We start from the raw sequence: 19411 nt of genomic DNA on the forward strand, positions 1-19411 counted from the left end.
TTTAAGTAGCAGGTACATTGAATTGGAGACTGTTCTGATCTGCTTGTCCAGACAGACTAGCAGGACCAGTGAGGATCTACTGGTGTGTAAAAAGAGCTACAGAAGCCCCAAACCCCACATTACTAGATGCCTCTTGTATTCCCCACAACACTTCCTATTTGGTGCTACTGTGGTAGTACCAGACAGACCAATCTTTTTTAAAAAGATCAACACATTAAAGAGTATTCAAACCAGAAACATTACCAGGCCCTTAAAGCTACAAGAAGCAGAAATTTCAAATGTTACATTTATTCAGTTAAAAACTGACACTTGGTAATGGTCACATGAACACTAGGGAACCATATCTACATTTCCTGAAGTTAGATCATGAAAATTGCACAAGTTCTACATATACAAATCTAATGCCAAATTTTAAAAATGCACAACCAAGACAATGTGAAATCAACACTGAAAAGTATCCAATTAGACAATTTTAAAAATAAATACTCCTTTTAAGAATAAAAAAAACACTTTCAAAGCAGCTGTATCTTTAAGAACCCCCCCCAAGTCTTCCATATATTTTGATTGTCAACTAGTGCAGCACCTCTCAGTCAGAGCTGGGATCTGTATATCAGGCAACACAGTATTTTGTTCATACACAGTGCTTCGTTTTTGCTTATTTGTGTTACTTGTAGAGACAATATCTTTGAGCAATACAGCCTATCATGCTGCTGGCAACACCCATGCAGATGAAAAAGCATGAAGCATAGCAACACGGACTGTAAAGTACTTGTTTATTAAAAGACAGAGGAATGTAGTGTTAAAAAAATATATATTGACAAATAAACTACTCAGTTTCATAAACAACCAAATTTAAAAAAAATTAAATCTATTTCAACACTTGTCTCATTTATTTGTGAGCTGTTCAACATTCGACTTCAAACAACTCTATACACCTCGGTTCATTCAAAATGTCTCCAACTCTTTTCACTGGTGAGAGGGAGAAAGAAAAAACACCCTTTCCTCCCTTTTAAATCAAATCTGCTCGCTCCAGGCCACTCTCCCCACCACATATGTTTCAGCAATAAATTTCCAGTGGAGACAGTTTTATGAGTTTGACACACATGCAGACATCACATAACACCATAACATAAAAAAACCACACACACACAAAACTGGTGTTCTCTAAAAATACAAACTATTATATAGTTATGACTGAAGCAGTCTACTAAAGGCCACATCTGTAAACCCTCTACACATTTTAATCCCAAGGACCACTTAGAATCATTTTAAAGGTTATAACAAGCCTCCTGCTGTTATCTCTGACAAATGTGCAACATTTTTTTTAAAAAAACAGCTCTTTAAAAAGCTTAGGTGTATAGATTTAACCATTTCCCAAAAAGCCAACCTGTACCAGATGCCTGCATAAGCTCATATTCAGAGTCTCAAAGGATCACCATACTGAGAAACATTTTCCAGCAATGCCTCTTTTTGACAATAAGTCTACATTCTGATTCCTTTGGACCCCTGTTGTGAACAGTTTCATTGCCTAAAAATAAACTGTATTCCGAATGAGTCCCTCCCCGCCTCAATAAAGTGCTTACATCTGCACACGTCTTTTCTTCTACTCTAATTCAATATGATACTCAAGGGTGACCGCCTTGGGAGGGATAAGAACATGGCACTTCAGAGACAGAAACAGTTTCAATTTGCCAATCTTTCAGTGTCCAACAACATATATTCCGGGGGGCTGCTGTCTTGGCCAGAACAGTACAAAGGCCAGTGACAAAATTTCTCTTTCCACTGTGTTCTCAAAACAGTTTCTTAACCCTGCTCAAAACTGTGGTTACCCTACCTATTGGTAATCCCAGTGGGTTACAGATCATACAGCCTTAAGCATCTCGCTGAATTAGGACCAGCAGATTTGTACTTGTTAATTTGGATGTTAGGTCATTTTTGTCGTTGGTTGGCAGCAGGCAGGCAGCCTACAGAAGGGCGTGACACACTGGCGCCACAGCACCAGCAAGTAAACTTCTAGATAAAAATAATGGAAGGCATATGGAGAGCTCTGACTATAATCTTTTAATATGTGTACAAATATAGCATATATATTAAATATAATATAAAAATATTTATACAATTTCCTCTACCATTCCCAGAGGCTCATTTTTTAGTCTTCTTCTCTCCCCCCTCCCCTAATTTATGCAACCCTAAACCTTACTTCTCCAGCAGCATGCTGTCCTACTTTGTGCTAGCTATGCTGTTGTCGCATTATACTAGTACATGACCACAACATTCACTCACAAATCACCATGCCCATGCGCCCACCCTTTCTCCCCAAGCAGAGAGATTTGGCCACAGTAAACTCCAGATGACAGGGCATTCCATCCTACAGCTACTACTGGGACAAAACTGCAGCCTTGAAGAAGCAGCAGAGTTATCAGGAGCCATTTACCACTTTGGGGGAAATAATATTGAACAGAAGCAGTAGGTTCTCTTAAGCCTACCATTTTTTAGTCATCAGCAACACCAGAGAAAAAGCATCAATGCCAAAATAAAGTATTCCCTCAAGGTTTTTGTTTCTGGCCTCTTTCAATTAAGATTGCTTGGGGTGTGGTGGAAATGTTTTTCAAAACTTGAGCAATTCTTTTCCAGATTCTCACTGCTTCTCCATTATCTACCTTTCACAGCAACCTCCCACAAGTCTCATTACAAAAACCCACTATCTACAATGAGCTGCATTTTTTCTTTAAAAAGTTAGGTTTATATCAAATAAGAAGTCAACTGTCCAGTGATTTATGCTCTGCATTCCCAGTAACTAGATACAAAAGCCTACTGTCCTGTTCTATGAGCACAGTGCAAGCTCTCCCAAGTTTTTCATTTAGTGCTATTATTATTGTTTTTGTTGTAAATAGCTTAGAGCCCAAGATGATGACTTTTCACTAAAAAATAAAATCATTAAAGCACAGACCTTTGATTGATACAGCTTAATTTGGAATTACAAGCAGTATGGTATGACAGGACAAAGCTATCTGCAATTAAGTTAATGTGGCTATTTCCCCACAATATATGCTTTTTTGAGACAAGCTTAGGGAATGCCATAAAATCTCTTTAAAGAATATAGGTAGGCGATTCCTAGATAAGTTACCTACTGGTTTCTAGTTGTTGCCAAGAGGGAACAGAAACTAGTCCAATTCTTTGGTTCTTTATTTCTTAAAACTTTGACTCTTTTCATTATGGTTCTACTATAGACTAGTGGTTGTGGTGTGTCACAGGAGGATCATGCAAGACTATGGCAATGAAAATGACTCTTTAAGAATAGTCTCAAAGATACCTTCTGCTATCATTTGCTACCCTAGTTTTGGCTTTGCTAACCCAGCATTACATTCTTAGCATCTCACCATATTTTGGTTACATTAATAAAGCTCCTCTGTAAATACTCCCATCTTTCTTGAGTCTGATACTTCTTCATCACAATCAGATTCCTTTTCTTTGAACTACCGAATCTATCTTTGTATTAAAATACACTTTGTTCTGAAGATGTGGTTTTTAAAACTAGTACCATAAAATCTACTCAATGTTTATTTTTTAAAACTGTACAGAATTTCAGTTGAATCTTTTTATTAACTTTATTAAGTGAACCTGCCATCTGAAGTCTTAGTGCATTAGTATCCCTTTCAGAAGCTGCAGTTCTAATGATCTCTCATCTATTTTTCCATTAAATTTTAGTAAATTTATATTTGAGCGGTTTTGCAAAGTGATTATACTTAATTGGTATGCATTTCTGTTTTGTTATTGTTTAAAACAACATAATTTCTTATCAGAGGAATACTTCAAAACATAAGTCAACCATAGTTAATCGTTGAGAAGGGCATGCCAAACTTTCAGAACACCAGATCTCAGTTTGTATGATTCTCAAAATACTCATATATAAAAATATAACAGAGAAATAGTCATGACGGATGTTTTAACAATGTACTAAGACTTCAAAAATGGTCACAAATTCAATATAATGTAATTCAAGATGTTTTAACGCTATCACCTGAATCAAAATCAAGGCACTATGGGTGTTTTGTTTTTTCAAATGACCCTGAATCATTTCTGATTAAATGAAGGTCAAAATGTTCAAATGAGAATAAAAAGATTCCAACAAATTCCGAGAAGTAACATTTCCCACCACAGAGGTTAAAAAGTGCCTACAATTATTAAATTCAAATATACTTTTGTGCAAATTATTCCTATACTTGAGACATTCTTTAAAATTACTTTCATATTTTAAACCTTATTTTTTACATAAATATTTCCAACTATGTATTATATCAAAAGATAGCTTTGGGGGAGTAAAATTCCAAACCATCCATAACAGAGCAGTGCAAATTCCTATTTTCTTCCAAAGAAAAAAATTTGAGTATTTATGAAATGACAAATGATATTTATGAAACTTAATGCCTTGAACCCCCACAAGTTCAAAGATTTTCATCAATAATTTAACTGCAAAACCTCCACAACCCAGCACATATTACCTCATTAAACAAACTCTGACAATCACACGTAAAGCACAAACAGAAGACTTGTGCCCACATTACAGGTGAAAATAAATGATGGAGCATGTTGTAGAAGACAAACAGATGAAAATGGTAATCTGACCATTGTGTGAAAATGTAGGGGGCAACATATTCAAACCAACAGTTTCATGCATCATATAAAATATTCTGCTCTCTCACCTTTTATCCAGACATATACATAGTATTTTACAGTATCTGTACAATGAAGATTGATTCCACACAATATATTGAAAATATTTACTGTCCCAAAATGTGAAAAAATTAACTTTCTTTTATAGCATAATTGCGGGCATACTATTTAAAAAAACCCAACTGCTGTCACAACAGCATGTCCATTGTAACACTTAATCTGAGAGAATTGCTGAAAACATCAAGATATTTAAGTGCCCTATTTAGTCCACTGAACATTTTGAGCCTTGATCTGGACAAGTTAACACATGGCAGTACATGCCTTTGAAGGAAAAACAAAGCACAGAAACTGGAGCAATGAGATCCCTTGCAAAGGAAGCCATCTCCCTGTCCCAATCATCTTTTTGCAGATTTATACCTATTGTACCTCCAACAGCATTTTGCATTATTTTCCTCAGCAGACACATTCCAAGCAATCAGAAGAATATTCAATACTGCACTTTGCAAAGTTTGTAGGCTTCTCTCTCTAATACCAGTGCAACTATTAATGGAGCAGCCTCTCCCTCTGGTTTGCTCCTAGAAGCAGAGCCTCCACACTACTGTGGCTGAACTTTGGAAGCCTCTGTCATGCTGTCAGTTCTATGTCGTGAAATTTGCTGCTGCTGCTGAGACTGATGCTGGTGGTGTGACGGGGTAAAAGTGCTTTGTTGTAGTGGGAAAGCAGCAGAGAGAATAAGCTGGGTTGACTGATTTCCATGAAGCAACCTGGAGGTCTAAAACATACATATGAGAGAGTTAAGGCATTTCTGTCCTGAGAGGAACTGGTCTATGATGATATTTGACAGCTTGATTTAGTGGCCTTCAATATTCTTATCACATTCTTCTGTCCACAGAGAAAAAGAATGTTGTACATTTAAGCAGTTTTGGTTTAGTTCACCAGCTGTAGGTTATTTTCTTTAGCATAATTCTGTCTCTGAATAGATGCAGTCCTTTTTTTCTCATGAGAAAAACATATTTAAAGACATATCCAATAATGTTTGCTCTATGAAGTGTCTCTTCTCATTTTATCTAGCCATTTCCTACTCATTTCCTCTCCAATCTTCATTGATTTCCATCACTTGGTACGGATTGCTTTTAAAATACATACACATAAAAAAAACTATACCCAGAAATCAAAGAATTAAGCTTACACAAGGGGCTTGCACTAGCCCTATGGGATCACTGGCTCTATTGGCATATAACAATAACCCAGACTTTCTGCTGGCGGCTTATTAGGAAGCAGTAAACCACAATCCCTGGTTCAGACATAACAGGAAGCCAAGGCTTCCTGGCATATCTCCTATTCTCACCAAGAAGTGAAGTGGGACCAATCAGGCAGCATGCACTAGCACACTGTTCATTTCAAATACACCACCAGAAGTAATTTAAAAAGAAGCAGTGTGCTGGTGCATGCTATCTGGTTGTTCCTCTTCTCAGTGTAGAACAGGGTAAACAAGCCAGGAAGTCTTGGCTTCCCTTTACATCCAAACCAAGAATTGTGGTCTGTTGCTCCCCAGCAATAAACCATGGCTTCAGACATAATGGGAAGCCAAGGCTTCCTGGGTTTGTTCCTGCTTTCACTAGGGAAGAGTGAAGTGGAAATGATTAGGCAAGCATGCACCAGCGTATTATTCATTCCAGATAACCACAACAAATGGGAATGATACCAGATAACCTCCTGTTTGGATAACTGTAGCATGCTCTATGTGGTATGGCATGTGAACATGGTCTAGAAACTGCAATGAGCACATAGCTAGCTAGAATCATATGACTCCAATTCTACAGGATTTGCACTGGCTCTTTTACCCTACCAAGCCCAACTATGATTGTAATGTTGATGTATTAAGCTCTAAAGAAACTAGGACCTAGCTACTCGAAGCAGTGCCTCTCCCTGTATTGACCTGCCCAGTTGTTAAGATCTTTTGGAGAATCCTTTCTTAATGTTCCACAGCCAGGAATGGTGTTATGTCGGAGCACAGGAATGGGCCTTCCCTCTGGTGGAGCACCCTAATGGTGGAACCCAAAGTACAGTTAACTTCTACCGTATTTCCATTTTTGTGCCAACTCGAAACATACCTATTTTCCTAGGTATTTATGTGATGTAAGTTATAACACTGCCTGCCTTTTAAAGTATTTTTCCGTAGCAAAAACTGTATATTGGTTGTTTTAATGTGCTCCTGTGCTTATTGCAGCATTTTACTGTATACTGGATGGCTTGTAATCCTCCCTGGAATTGGCAAAGATGAAGGGTAGGAGAAAAATTTCTCAAAATAAATAAATACAGTCTGGCTTATCACGGTGTGCAAATGTGGTCATTGACTCCCCCCCCCCAAACTTAAACAACAGATGTCCATGCTGTGTCACAAACTGATTTTGGAATTCCCAGTTCCAAAAGCAAAACTACATTTTTTCCACAAAAACCTCTCCTTCTCCTCCTCCTCCTCCTTCTGCCCAGCACAGGCCACCAGGTATGCAGACATATACAGGAAGCTTCATGTGGATCAAGCTAAGTACAAAAGATAGCCTTCTGAAGCAACAGCTCTTACCGTAAATGATGCATAAGAAGTTGGATGAACACCACACATGAAGCTTTTCACAGGAGGCGTTTTCATTTGCTTCCCTTTTTTGAAGCAACTCATGAGAGAAGCTTTCTTGAATGCAATGCTCACTTTCCTTTTCTCCACTTCCCTTACCTGAACTCAAGATGCGGCCCCCAGGCCTGACTAAAAAATCCACCTTTTGAAGGACAAAAGCTGGCATTTTGTATAATTAATATTACCTGCCCTGCCTCACTGCATGAAGTGTGAATTATGTCCTTTCAAAAAGCCTTTCAAACTTGTATAGCATCATCTATCCACAAGAGAATATCTTTCAGCACAGGTTCATTTAATTACACTGTTCAAAAAGCTAGCAGTATGGGACAAACATGTAGCTTCACCTGCAAGAACTGTTGTGGATGTTGGGTCAGCGGAGTCTGAGTTGGCTGCTGAACTGTAGTGAGCTGCTGCTGTTGCTGCTGCTGCTGCTCCTGCTGTTGTGTTATTGATAACGTTTGTGACTGCTGCTGTTGTGCAGCAAAAGTGGGATAGGCAGTCACCACCTGTCCCATAAACATTGTACTTGGTACCATGACTGCTCCACAAGCTACAGGGGCAGTGACTAGTTTTGTTACAAGCTGCTGACCCTGGGGAAATCTGCAAAAGGAAAGAAATATCAGTTGGTCCCTTTCAAGTATTCTAAATAAGCATCACACAAACTACTATGATCAGTGTTTGCTGTACTGTCACTCTTATTCAAGACATAACAGCAACCATGCCAGATCAGACCAAGAGCCCATCTCAGTCCAGCATCCTATTTCCAATATGGCCAGACAGATTTCATTTATTTAAAAGTTCTATGCACCACTCTTCAATATAAATATTTCCAGGGTGGCTAATAAAACATTTTTTTAAAAAAGCCAAGAAAAGCATTACAAACTTTAACAGCACAACAGATGTATTTGCGGCATGAAACCAGTGTCACCTTCCATTCTTTTTCAAGTTTGTCATACCAAAGGGCAGTCTCCACTTTATACACTGGTAATATGAACTTTCTTTTGCTACCAAAATCTCCTTTAAAACAACTAAAATAAATATTTCCAAGCAAAGTTCTAAAAGGAACCATCATATATACCAATAATGAACTCAGATGCTGAGTTATGACAGCAATGTAGGCAAAAGGGGTCTACTGAGAAACAAAAGGGAAACAGCATGCTTCAGAGAACCCCAACATTTGCAGAAATAGAAAAAATCTTTAGGGGAAAAATCAAAAGGTGCAAAACCACCACCACCACCCAATGAGCATAAATGTCTCAGAATGCTGGGTGTCTGTTGACAGAGATGGATGAGGTTGACAGGGATGGATGAGGACAGAAAGGAGTACTCTGAAAGGAGACATGGCTGGCTGGCTGGCAGGAGCAGTGAACAGGATCATTCCACACTGCAACATTTTGTTGCAGGCCTTCCTAGTCTTTCTTCACACTTACCTGATTTGTCTATCCTGGGTAAATGTGGTAATGGCAGCATTCTGGTTATTACTTTGTGGTAAAGTAGAAGGAATCTGGACCATATTTCCTGCAGCTGGCTGGGAAATCACCATAGTGTTATACAATGGGGCTGACAGTGTGTTCTGAGATGGAGTAGTGAGAGAAGTCTGTTGACTATGCCCACTGAGAACATTTTGTTGATTATGCTGCAAAGAAAATACACTGTCAACAAGATGATTCAGCATAACTGAACAGATTTAAGCCAACCCCTCCTCCCACCAAATTGTAAGAAACTACAGATTGCTGAGCAGTCTGGGTTAAAAAAAACCCCAAATTATTTGATTATGCTAATTGTGTATTTTATCTCACTATTATTAGATTAGATTTCTAGAGAACACATGCATTGTCACAAAGTCATTAAACATAAATGTGCTCTGGCCCGTGAAACAGTAGGGACAAAAAAAAGATAAAAACTTACCCTACTTAAGCATCTCCTAAGATTTATTTGAGAGACCTGAAGGAAATTTTATTAAGAAATAAGGGGTCGCCATAAGGAATTCTTTCTGGGAAGGAGGGATGGAGTTTGTTCAAAAGATGCAAAGAGAGAAATGGAAATGATCCTACCCCCAAGCTCTAATGATTTACCATCCTAACTTTAAATAATTTTAATAAATGTGACCAATGTTAAAATGGACCGTGTTTTCCATTTTTAAAAACTAGATGTTTTTAAAATCATTCATTTAAGGACAACACCTGTAATTTGAAATTTCACAACAGATACATCTTAGTGTGTGTAATTATTTCATTGCCTTGCTTTCAATGTACAGTAAGGCCCCACTCATACGGCAGGTTACGTTCCAGGCCCCCACCGATAAATGAAAACCACCAGAAAGTGGGGCCCTACTGTATTCCAGCCGCCGTGCTCCAGCTGACAGCAATCAGCTGTAGAGTGCAAGCTCCCTGTGCTACAGCTGATCGCGCGCCACAGCAGAATGCCGAAAAGCAGGGCACTGAAAAGCAGGGCCCTACTGTACTAATTGCAATGTGTGGGATATCTTGAAATCATCCTGTTTTCCTAGAATCAGCGCAGGTATACATAATTTCTTCTTTTTAAAGCAGGAATTGTGAATTATTTCTGTTGAACAATTAGTGCTTCAACCATTTCTGAAAATGGACTGCCTTCAAGTTGATCCTGACTTATGGTGACCCTATGAACAGGGTTTTCATGGTAAGTGGTATTCAGAGGGGGTTTACCATTGCTTTCCTCTGAGGCTGAGAGGCAGGGACTGGCCCAAGGTCACCCAGTGAGCTTCATGGCTGTGTGGAGATTTGAACCCTGGTCTCCCAGTTCGTAGTCCAACACCTTAACCACTACACCACACTGGCTCTCTCTTCTGAAAAATCAGGACTATATGGTAACAACACCTGTAACTGAAGAATGTTATAGAACTGCTCTCTATAGGAGGAGAAACAATCTCCCAAAAAGAGAAAAAATGAGAAAAGACCTCCTTCTCCTGACACAACTTATTTTTCACCAAAATTAGAACCTCCACTAGATGGCACCATGTACCAAAAAAGGCTCCAGTAATTGTCAACCTATCAACCCTTGCACTATGGTAACGGCTCTACCAAGTCTATTTACATTTGAACATTCTGTTCCACTCCTTCCTATCTTTCTTATTCCTTTTCATAATGCCAAATTGCTCACTTCTGAGTGACCAATAGTTTATCCAATAGTTAATCCACCAATACTCTGCATTCTATAGCTTCCAGGCTTGCATTTGCCCAATTGCTTCTTGCTTCTTTCCAATATCACACAGTGTGCATAATAGGCTTTGTGCCACAGCCCACTCACTTCTTCAAGACACTTCCTAAAGTTGGCTTTGGCATATGAGTCATGCTTTCCTGACTCTAAGCCCTTCCCTGCCCTCAGAGACCAGGCTAGTGGAAGTAAGTGCTCGAAGAATAAATAACTTCTGCTAAAGGAGCACCCTGTCACAGCAACAAGCAGACACAAAGACTGCATTTAAGAAACAACTGCAAATAAGAATATAACTAAATCATATCTTCAAAATTTTCTCTTGAGAGCATGACATTACCTGTGCTGTAGCACCTTGCAGAGGCTGTTGTTGTATCATGTGTTGAGTACCAATGTGCCCAGTGTTCATGCCACCTTGGATTTGATTAGTTTGAACAACTTGACCTTGCATATTTATTGGTGTAATCTGTTGAATATTTGATGGGTTTCCAGAAGCCAGCTGCACGGAACCAAAATTTAATCCAGGAGTTGACTGCTGCAAGAACATCTTTCAAAGAAAAAACAAGACATGCCAGTGCTTAAAATAGTAATGAGCGTTCAGAAGACACAAATCATTATTTTTTTTTAAAGATCACTGAATTTTTTTATGCTAGATGTGAAAAGTATATACACTTATTATTTTGTCTAATAATATTGCTGTAATGGACATGGAAGTCTTAGACTGCAATCCTATACACACCTACCTGGAAGCAATCCCATTGAATTCAGTGGGACATACTGCTGAGTAGGCATGTATAGGATTGCACTGTTAATCTGGTAAAGGAAAAAATAACTCCCTAAATGCACATATTCTAAGTTATTGTACACTGTATTCCTTTATATTTTATTTTATTAGTGGCAGAACTTACAATGATATAATGCTTAAATGATTAAAGAGGTCCTTATTAGTAACAGATATGAATATCAAGGGCTCCAGTGAAATGAGGTGAAAAATTAAAGCAAGTAATATTTTGTGTGGTTTTTATAATAATTGCTGTAAACCACTTTTATACTTGTATGAAATTGCTGTATACAAATATTTTATAGATAAATATAAATAAAAAGTAATATTAATACTTGAGTGAACTAAGTTCTATATATCATAAAATATATGCAGGTAATATTTTAGTCTATAGAACTAACCAATCAAAATATACCCATTGCTTTTTATTAATTCTGTGAGCTCCTTTAAGAACTTCAGTTAATATGCAAAGTACAGGTCTATTGAATTAATTACTTAATAATGGTGTCTTTATTCAAGAATTTTGAATTCTGCATGCAGAAATTCAGTGCTAATCAGCACTTTTTTTTTTTTACTGAAACCTAAGGTTTAATCTATATGCAGAACATATCATATGGAAAGTGGGACTGGACCAAGATGAAGGAGGTGTGAAAATTGGAGGGAGAAATATCGATAATTTAAGATATGCAGACGATACCATACTACTAGCAGAAACCAGTGATGATTTGAAAGGAATGCTGATGAAAGTTAAAGAGGAAAGCACAAAAGCAGGACTACAGCTGAAAGTCAAAAAGACTAAAGTAATGACAACAGAAGATTTATGCAACTTTAAAGTTGACAATGAGGACATTGAACTTGTCAAGGATTATTAATACCTCGGCACAGTCATTAACCAAACTGGAGACAATAGTCAAGAAATCAGAAGAAGGCTAGGACTGGCGAGGGCAGCTATGAAATTACTAGAAAAGGTCCTCAAATGCAAAGATGTATCACTGAACACTAAAGTCAGGATCATTCAGACCATGGTATTCCTGATCTCTATGTATGGATGTGAAAGTTGGACAGGGAAACAAGCAGATAAGAGAAAAAACTCATTTGAAATGTGTTGTTGGAGGAGAGCTTTGTGCATACCATGGACTGCAAAAAAGACAAATAATTGGGTGTTAGAACAAATTAAACCAGAACTGTCACTAGAAGCTAAAATGATGAAACTGAGGTTATCATACTTTGGACACATAATGAGAAGACATGATTCACTAGAAAAGACAATTATGCTGGGAAAAACAGAAGGGAATAGAAAAAGAGGAAGGCCAAACAAGAGATGGATTGATTCCATAAAGAAAGCCACAGACCCGAACTTACAAGATCTGAACAGGGTGGTTCATGACAGATGCTCTTGGAGGTCACCGATTCATAGGGTCGCCATAAGTCGTAATTGACTTGAAGGCACATAACAACAACAAACAAGGTTACCACACCACACAATGAAAAAGACAGAGGGACAGAAAGAGAGAGAAATTAAGTGTAGAATCACTAGCCATGTCAGTGTGTTATCAGTTTTAACCAACCTGTAGCCCTTGTCCATGGACCATTTGGAGTTGTTCCTGAATCTTACGCAACTCTTCTTGTTGGCGATGAATGTTTGCTTCTATCATTCGCGTTCTTTGCTCCAATTGGTCCTTTAAGTGCTGCATGGCTCCTAACTGAGCAGAAAATTGAAGCATAGGCTAAAAAGCAACATTTAAGAAATACACAAGAAAGATTTGAATCAGTAACCAACATGCTATAGGAAAAGTAAGCAACTACAAAAGAGCATCCTCTGCAAATGAAAATAATTATATTTAAAATAAAGTTATAAATGGATGTGTCTGACAAGGAACATTCTTTAAACAAGCATCTAACATTGAACAATTTAGAGCAGGGTTGGGGAACATTTTTGACTCCACAGGTCATTCTTATCAGGATCTGCCTCGCAAGTCAACTTTGACAGGAGGGGAGGCTACCCACCTGTCAATCACCTGATGTCACAAATGATTTGGTACGCTGAAGTCCTAAAGTTGAGATTTCAAAGCACCTTGCAGGCAGCAAGCCTCTATTAAAAGGAAGACATTTCCCTCTCTTTAAACAGCTGTTTCAATCCCCCTTTGAAGGGGGTTGCACTGAAACAGCTGCTAAAATGAAGGAAAAACCCCTTCCTTTTTAGCAGCCCCTTGCTCCCTGAAAAAGTTATGAAGTCACAACTTCTGAACTTCAAAGCACAGCCAAACTGGGCAGGATTTGGGTGTGCAATAGAGTTCCCTGCAGGGACCTCATTTGCGCATCCGAATCAAGCTGAATTGACCTCCTCAGCTGGTATAGCACAGTGGGAAGGAGAGCCTGGCTGGGAGTCCAGAGTCTGTGAGTTCAAATCCCCGCTCGTGTCTCCTGGGTGAAAAGGGCCAGCTAAAGATCACCCCCACAGTGAGTGGCTCAGGGGTTTCGTGCCCTGCCACCTGTGCAGCTGTGGGCAAATTGCATAGTCCCAGGGAGCCCAGTTGCCCCCCAGCTGGCAGTTGCAGACAAGGAAGGGGCTGGCTTGTGGAGCTGTGGCAAGCTGAGCAGGTCCTAGCCAGCTGAAGAGGACTAGCCTCAGAGGTAGGCAATGGTAAACCCCCTCTGAATGCCGCTTACAATGAACACCCTATTCATAGGGTCACCATAAATCGGGATTGACTTGAAGGCAGTCCAACATGCATATCTATTATTTATGGGATAGGGATCCAGCTAAGGGCATAGCCTCATGGTTCTGGCAGATTATCACAACAGAGCAAACTATTACAGATTCACCTTTAAGATGCCCTAAGTGTCCTCGTTAATCTCCAGTGCCCAGCTGATGGTTTAAGAGTGATTTAGAAGAGGACTTTTTTTAAAAAAAAACCTGATTGCTCACTCTTTGTACAATATGGATTCTTAAAATGTATCTTGGAATGCAATTCAATGGCAAGACTGAATAACAGAATTACCCTTTTACCCCATTTGACTGCTGTGAAGTTTGTGAAGATATCAAATGCCCACATATATAAAAGGGTGTGCTGGATCAGAACAATCCCATACTTTCATTGAAACCAATGTGATTTACTGAGCCATTTTCCAGATTGATCCCCCAAAGCAACTCATGGGCTACTTGTGGCCTACCAAATTTTTATGATTTGGTATATATGAAGCAATGGGACATTGTGTCTGGGTAATAAAGGGGCCCCTGAGAATCCTGGAGCTGATCGTTCCTGCTCTAAACAACAGAATGTTAATGATAGGCTATCCCAAAATAAATGTACCCAAACTGAATTATATATAGTTTTAAATATCCAGTCTCATTGTCTAACCATCCAATCCATCAATCGAGGATTATTATAATTTTTTAAAAGCCAACATTCATTATATTTTCTCTTTCAATAAATTTAATCTCACCCAAATTCAAGGATTAAATTCTACATCAAAGAATGATTCCTTTATGAAACAAAATGTGATTATTTGCCTTAATACAAATTATTCGCTTAAATATACATTCACATTTAATTGATACCTGAGACATGCCTTGCTGAATCTGTAAAGTTGCAGGCTGGGACATCATTGGTTGCGCTAAAGGTGGTCCAATAGACTGTGAACTACAAGACTAGGATTTAAAAAGATAATTGTACATACCAAAATTATCAAACAAAATTTCTGTCATGGCTAATTGCTTATTTCTGTATAGAAAACTCTATTCCAAAATATATTTTGGAGGCAGAATAGAGGAAGAGGTTTTAACAGCACAAGCCCAAATGAAATTTTCCTTTCCTCCTGTAACTATGTGAGAAGAAATGAATCTTGCTGCCATGGGATGGCTAGGAGGAGCTTGGACCACTTTAAATCACTTCCTGCTTTCCACATTTTGTCTTTGATTTGCCCACATGAACATACCCATACATAAAAAACGAAGTGCAAAAGTTATACATTCCAAGCAGATAGACAAAGAACAACCTAGAGCAGAAGCTATCCTCTACTCCAGTGTGTCTTCCTCTTTTGTTCTTATGGGACAAGTAGCCTTTGTAAACCCATCCACCCACTAATGGTTACATTATATACAAAAAGCATGAAACACAACAGTACTTATAAAGGACATGAATGACACAAACACATGTAATTCCCAACACATACACACACAATTTCCAACCCTCTGGAGCAGTCTGTAGGGGTGCACTCAGGGTTGTGGGTTGGAGTGGACCATTGGATGTCACCCTGTTTGAAATTTTCTAATTTTCATGCAAACCCATGCACATCTCAAAGATTTTTTAAAAGCCAGAGTTTAATATTGAGTGACATTAATAAAAAGATGTTAATACAGGGTACACATGGAGGACATATGCTGGATTGTGAAATCCTCAAATAGTCAACGGAAAACTTCACAACTGGGTGACTATGCAACAGAAAGCATATTCTTTTTTTGTTTGGTTTGGTTTTTAAATGTGAAATCTAAAGTTCATATCCCTTAACCAATGAAACATAGTGACTATTTTCTGAGACAATACCTGACTACCGAGTGATGCCCTCCTTTGTGCAGACTTCTCGTGAGTGGATAAATTTTGCCTTGGAGGAGTGCTAGTATCCATTGTCATCTTTGTTGGTGTAGCTGATGTCACAGCCGATATAAAATTAAAAAGGGATACTTTTATTCATCATCATCATAACCCCTGAGCTTGCACAGATATACTTGGACGAGTTAATAATTTGTCACAATAAAATTGTAGAGCTGCATTTTCAAAACGGCTGTTACAACAGTTGGTTAGGTAAAAAAACCAGGGATTTAATTTCCGCACCAGATTAACAACTCTTTGGAAAAATGAGAATACTATCAGACTAAAATAAACTTTGCCATTAATAATAATATTAACTTTGAAGTCACAAGGCCCCAAAATTACAACATTATAAACAGACCTGAGAAAGACTTGAATCCAATAATCTTATAGGTAACAGATTTTGATTTTAAACACTCACATGAAGGGTCTGATACTGCAGTATGAGAAGATTTCCTTGAACTCCTGGAGGCAGAAGAAGGCGTGGGACTGTGATCAAATCTCTCCAAAGCTTCTTTAAGGCTTACTGTGCTTATATGATTGTCAGAACCAGAGTCCTGACTCTGAAACAATAAAAAAGTTTTGGCTGGCTCATTAAAAATATACAATTAAGCAAAAACAGATTATATTTTAACAAATATTCAAACATGAGGCTTCACACTGAAAGCAAATTTCCAATGAAATTCAAATACCTTCTCTTAACTTATCCCTGCCCTGTTAGCCATCTTAACAGTCTAAACACCTTTTCTGTCTTAGTCCAAGTTTGTTTGTTCTCTTTTGCCACTCTGACAACTCAACAACAAAATAAAAAATCTAACCCACATATAAAATTCTAAACTCCAAGTTGCAAGAGCAGTTTTGGTTCAGCTCTGCGTTAAGCTCCTCATTAAATATTTTACAAGGAATTCATCAAGAGAGGCAAATAAAATCAGAGAACCTACATGAATTAATGAATAGGTCTAGGTTGATGGACTGTTAACACTTGCCGGAGTCCAAGCACTACAAACCCTACTTCCACATCTATGGCTGACACTTTACAACATTCCAGCTTTTTACCTTTAGACCCCTTAAAAATGCTGTAGTTAATTAAATAATCTGTACCTTTTAAAACATGTACCAATGTTTTATGAAGCCTTGCAAGCCTAATTCTAACACTTGCTATGCAAGCAAATAAGTACTTAGGATGTGCTATACCAGGAGTTGTGCCAGCATAAGGGCAAGTGGGTTATGCCAGTTGAAATGTTTAGCATCGGTATATTGAATCCAATAGCACAAGTAGAACAACTTCCACTTGCTCAACGGAGCTTCCCCTCCTTCTTCTCCCCCCATGCACTCCCACATCCCTCCAAAGTTGCTCCAGAGGGTTGAGAAAAACACCAGAGCAGACTGAGGAGGTGTGCAGAGGGAGCAGGAGAAGGGGAAGTTCTGTTGCATGAGCAGATGTCATTCTGCTTGTGCAATGGCTTTGTTGGATACAACCCCCTGTGTTTCATAGTATAAACCAGCGATTCTCAACATGGGCGGTAGCGCCCCCCTGAGGGGCGTTATAGCCTTTCAGGAGGCGTTGGCGTGACTACAAACTTTAGGGGGGCGTTTGGGTTCATTAGGGGGGCGCTGACATTTGGCGGTCTGATGCGACAGTTGAAGCATTTAAGTTTAATTTTATTTAATACACAAATTATTAATTTTTAAACTGTTTTGTCCCCAGTTAGAATGTATTTAATAGTCTCAATTCATGGAAATAACACTATAAATAGTGTGTGCTCTTTAGTAAAGAAATTCTGAATAGCGGCCAGTATCATATCAAGGAATGGGGATATTAGCCACGCCCCGGCACTAGGCAATGTTCTGATGCTGTCTTGAGGGATGTTGGAACCAATCACGAGAGAGTGTTTGATAAGCTGGGTGTATTGGTGGAGGGCGCATTCTTCCAACAGATGAGTGCTGTGTGCAAACGGGTGACACAGATAGTCAGTTATTCGCTGGTTTTCTTCAGGAATGGGACACACTCACTACCCGTTTTTTCTGTGATGTTTAAATGAACTTGTTTAAGGAAACTATGCCGGTAAACTGAATGGTTTGTTGTTGAACACTGAACGAGGATTTAGTGCAGGGAATCGCATACTAGTGAAGAATTGAAACCGTTTGGATACTGTTAGTCATGGTGACTTAAGACTATTACTATCCAAGTATACTCCAGATATTGTGAAGTTAGCCAAAACTCATCAAGCTCAAGGATCACACTAGTATTTTATAATAAATCTCATTTTATTTATTCTGTAACTATGTATGTATATTAATAAATCATACTAAGAATTCAATGTGTAATCTAAGTGCAATAAAAAGGCATGATAAAAACGATCAGTAATAATAACTGAAAATACCTTTTATGCATTACTCATATTTTAAGGGAAGAATAGGAAGCATTGGCATATACTTCATCTGAGGGGGTCGTTGGGCACAAAAAGATTTTGCAAAGGGGCGTTGGGTTGAAAAAGGTTGGGTAACGCTGGTATAAACTATAGCTATAGCCTATAATAGCACTGTACAAACTCTTCCACTAGCACCTGCTGTTCTTTGAATCCAATGCAATATTATTTTGGGTGTCTATTACATACACTATGTAACAAGTGACCCTGAATAAAAATCTATTGACATCAGTTTGCTAGCAGAAATTATGTATGACAAAGAAGCCTGAACCATGATTTACATATACTTTTTAACACTGCACTTTTTGGAGATCTAGGTTTGTTTTAAAACCGTAAGCCAATTTTAAAAGTATTAAGCTATACCTATAAAAAGAACCAATATAACACAATGGTGGAAAACTTACTTTATCTGCTGCTATCTCTGGCAGAGACTCTTCGATACCAAGTTCACGCCGTCTCTCTGCTCGAACTTCTGCGTAACTACAGATAAAGAACCCAAAATATTTGGGTATTAGCATGCCAGATTGTCTTATTACACATAGCCAACATTTTATATACATCTTTTAAAACATATTTATTTTAGAAATAGCATGGATTCTAAACTGATGCATTAATATGCTTTTAGCTGTAACTCAGAAGACTTTGATGACTTCTTAGCCAATTGAAAAAAACCCTCCAAAATATAGTTGAAAAATCAGCTGCAAAAACCTGTAATAAATATTGTAGACAGTTCTATTACCTTACGACTGTGTGAGTACACACGATGAACTCTGGTCTAGAATTCCACTGGTGGTAAGTGATATAGTAATGAGTCTGTAACCAAATCCACTGTTGTCCCTTTGTAAGGAATCTGTAATAGCAGGACTTCCCTTTTCCATACTGCATTACTAAGGAATAAAACAATATGGCTTTGCTTCAGAAGATACCACTTCTGGAATGTGCATTTAAACAGTTTACATAATTGCTTTAATCCAACACAAAACTCTTTTCAATTGACTCTAATATCCCAAATACAAAAATAACTATTTTTAAAAGTTCTGGAGCATACAAGGAGAGAACTGCTCAAAAGCCAAGAACTACTATGGGTGTTTCCAGACTGGCAGCTCCAAATACT

The 19411-nt window shown here is 38.3% G+C and overlaps 1 protein-coding gene across 7 annotated transcripts in view; it reads right to left on the bottom strand.

Moving 5' to 3' along the window:
• Nucleotides 1-313: 313 nt before the first annotated feature.
• CLOCK (clock circadian regulator) overlaps nucleotides 314-19411 on the bottom strand; it is a 78264-nt gene continuing 59166 nt past the window's right edge. For 6 of the 7 annotated variants that reach the window (XM_061583451.1, XM_061583455.1, XM_061583450.1 and 3 more), the window contains exons 13-22: nucleotides 19037-19184; nucleotides 18702-18777; nucleotides 16290-16431; nucleotides 15824-15924; nucleotides 14839-14928; nucleotides 12845-13003; nucleotides 10836-11042; nucleotides 8737-8942; nucleotides 7651-7906; nucleotides 314-5446 (exon numbers count right to left, since the gene is read on the bottom strand). In XM_061583451.1, coding sequence (XP_061439435.1) covers nucleotides 5270-5446; nucleotides 7651-7906; nucleotides 8737-8942; nucleotides 10836-11042; nucleotides 12845-13003; nucleotides 14839-14928; nucleotides 15824-15924; nucleotides 16290-16431; nucleotides 18702-18777; nucleotides 19037-19184 — 1562 coding nt within the window. In that variant the 3' untranslated portion in view covers nucleotides 314-5269. The remainder of the gene's footprint in view (nucleotides 5447-7650; nucleotides 7907-8736; nucleotides 8943-10835; nucleotides 11043-12844; nucleotides 13004-14838; nucleotides 14929-15823; nucleotides 15925-16289; nucleotides 16432-18701; nucleotides 18778-19036; nucleotides 19185-19411) is intronic. The other variant, XM_061583456.1, reaches the window with a different exon arrangement.

The sequence above is a fragment of the Rhineura floridana genome, chromosome 9 (assembly GCF_030035675.1).
Source record: "Rhineura floridana isolate rRhiFlo1 chromosome 9, rRhiFlo1.hap2, whole genome shotgun sequence".
Taxonomy (NCBI): domain Eukaryota; kingdom Metazoa; phylum Chordata; class Lepidosauria; order Squamata; family Rhineuridae; genus Rhineura; species Rhineura floridana.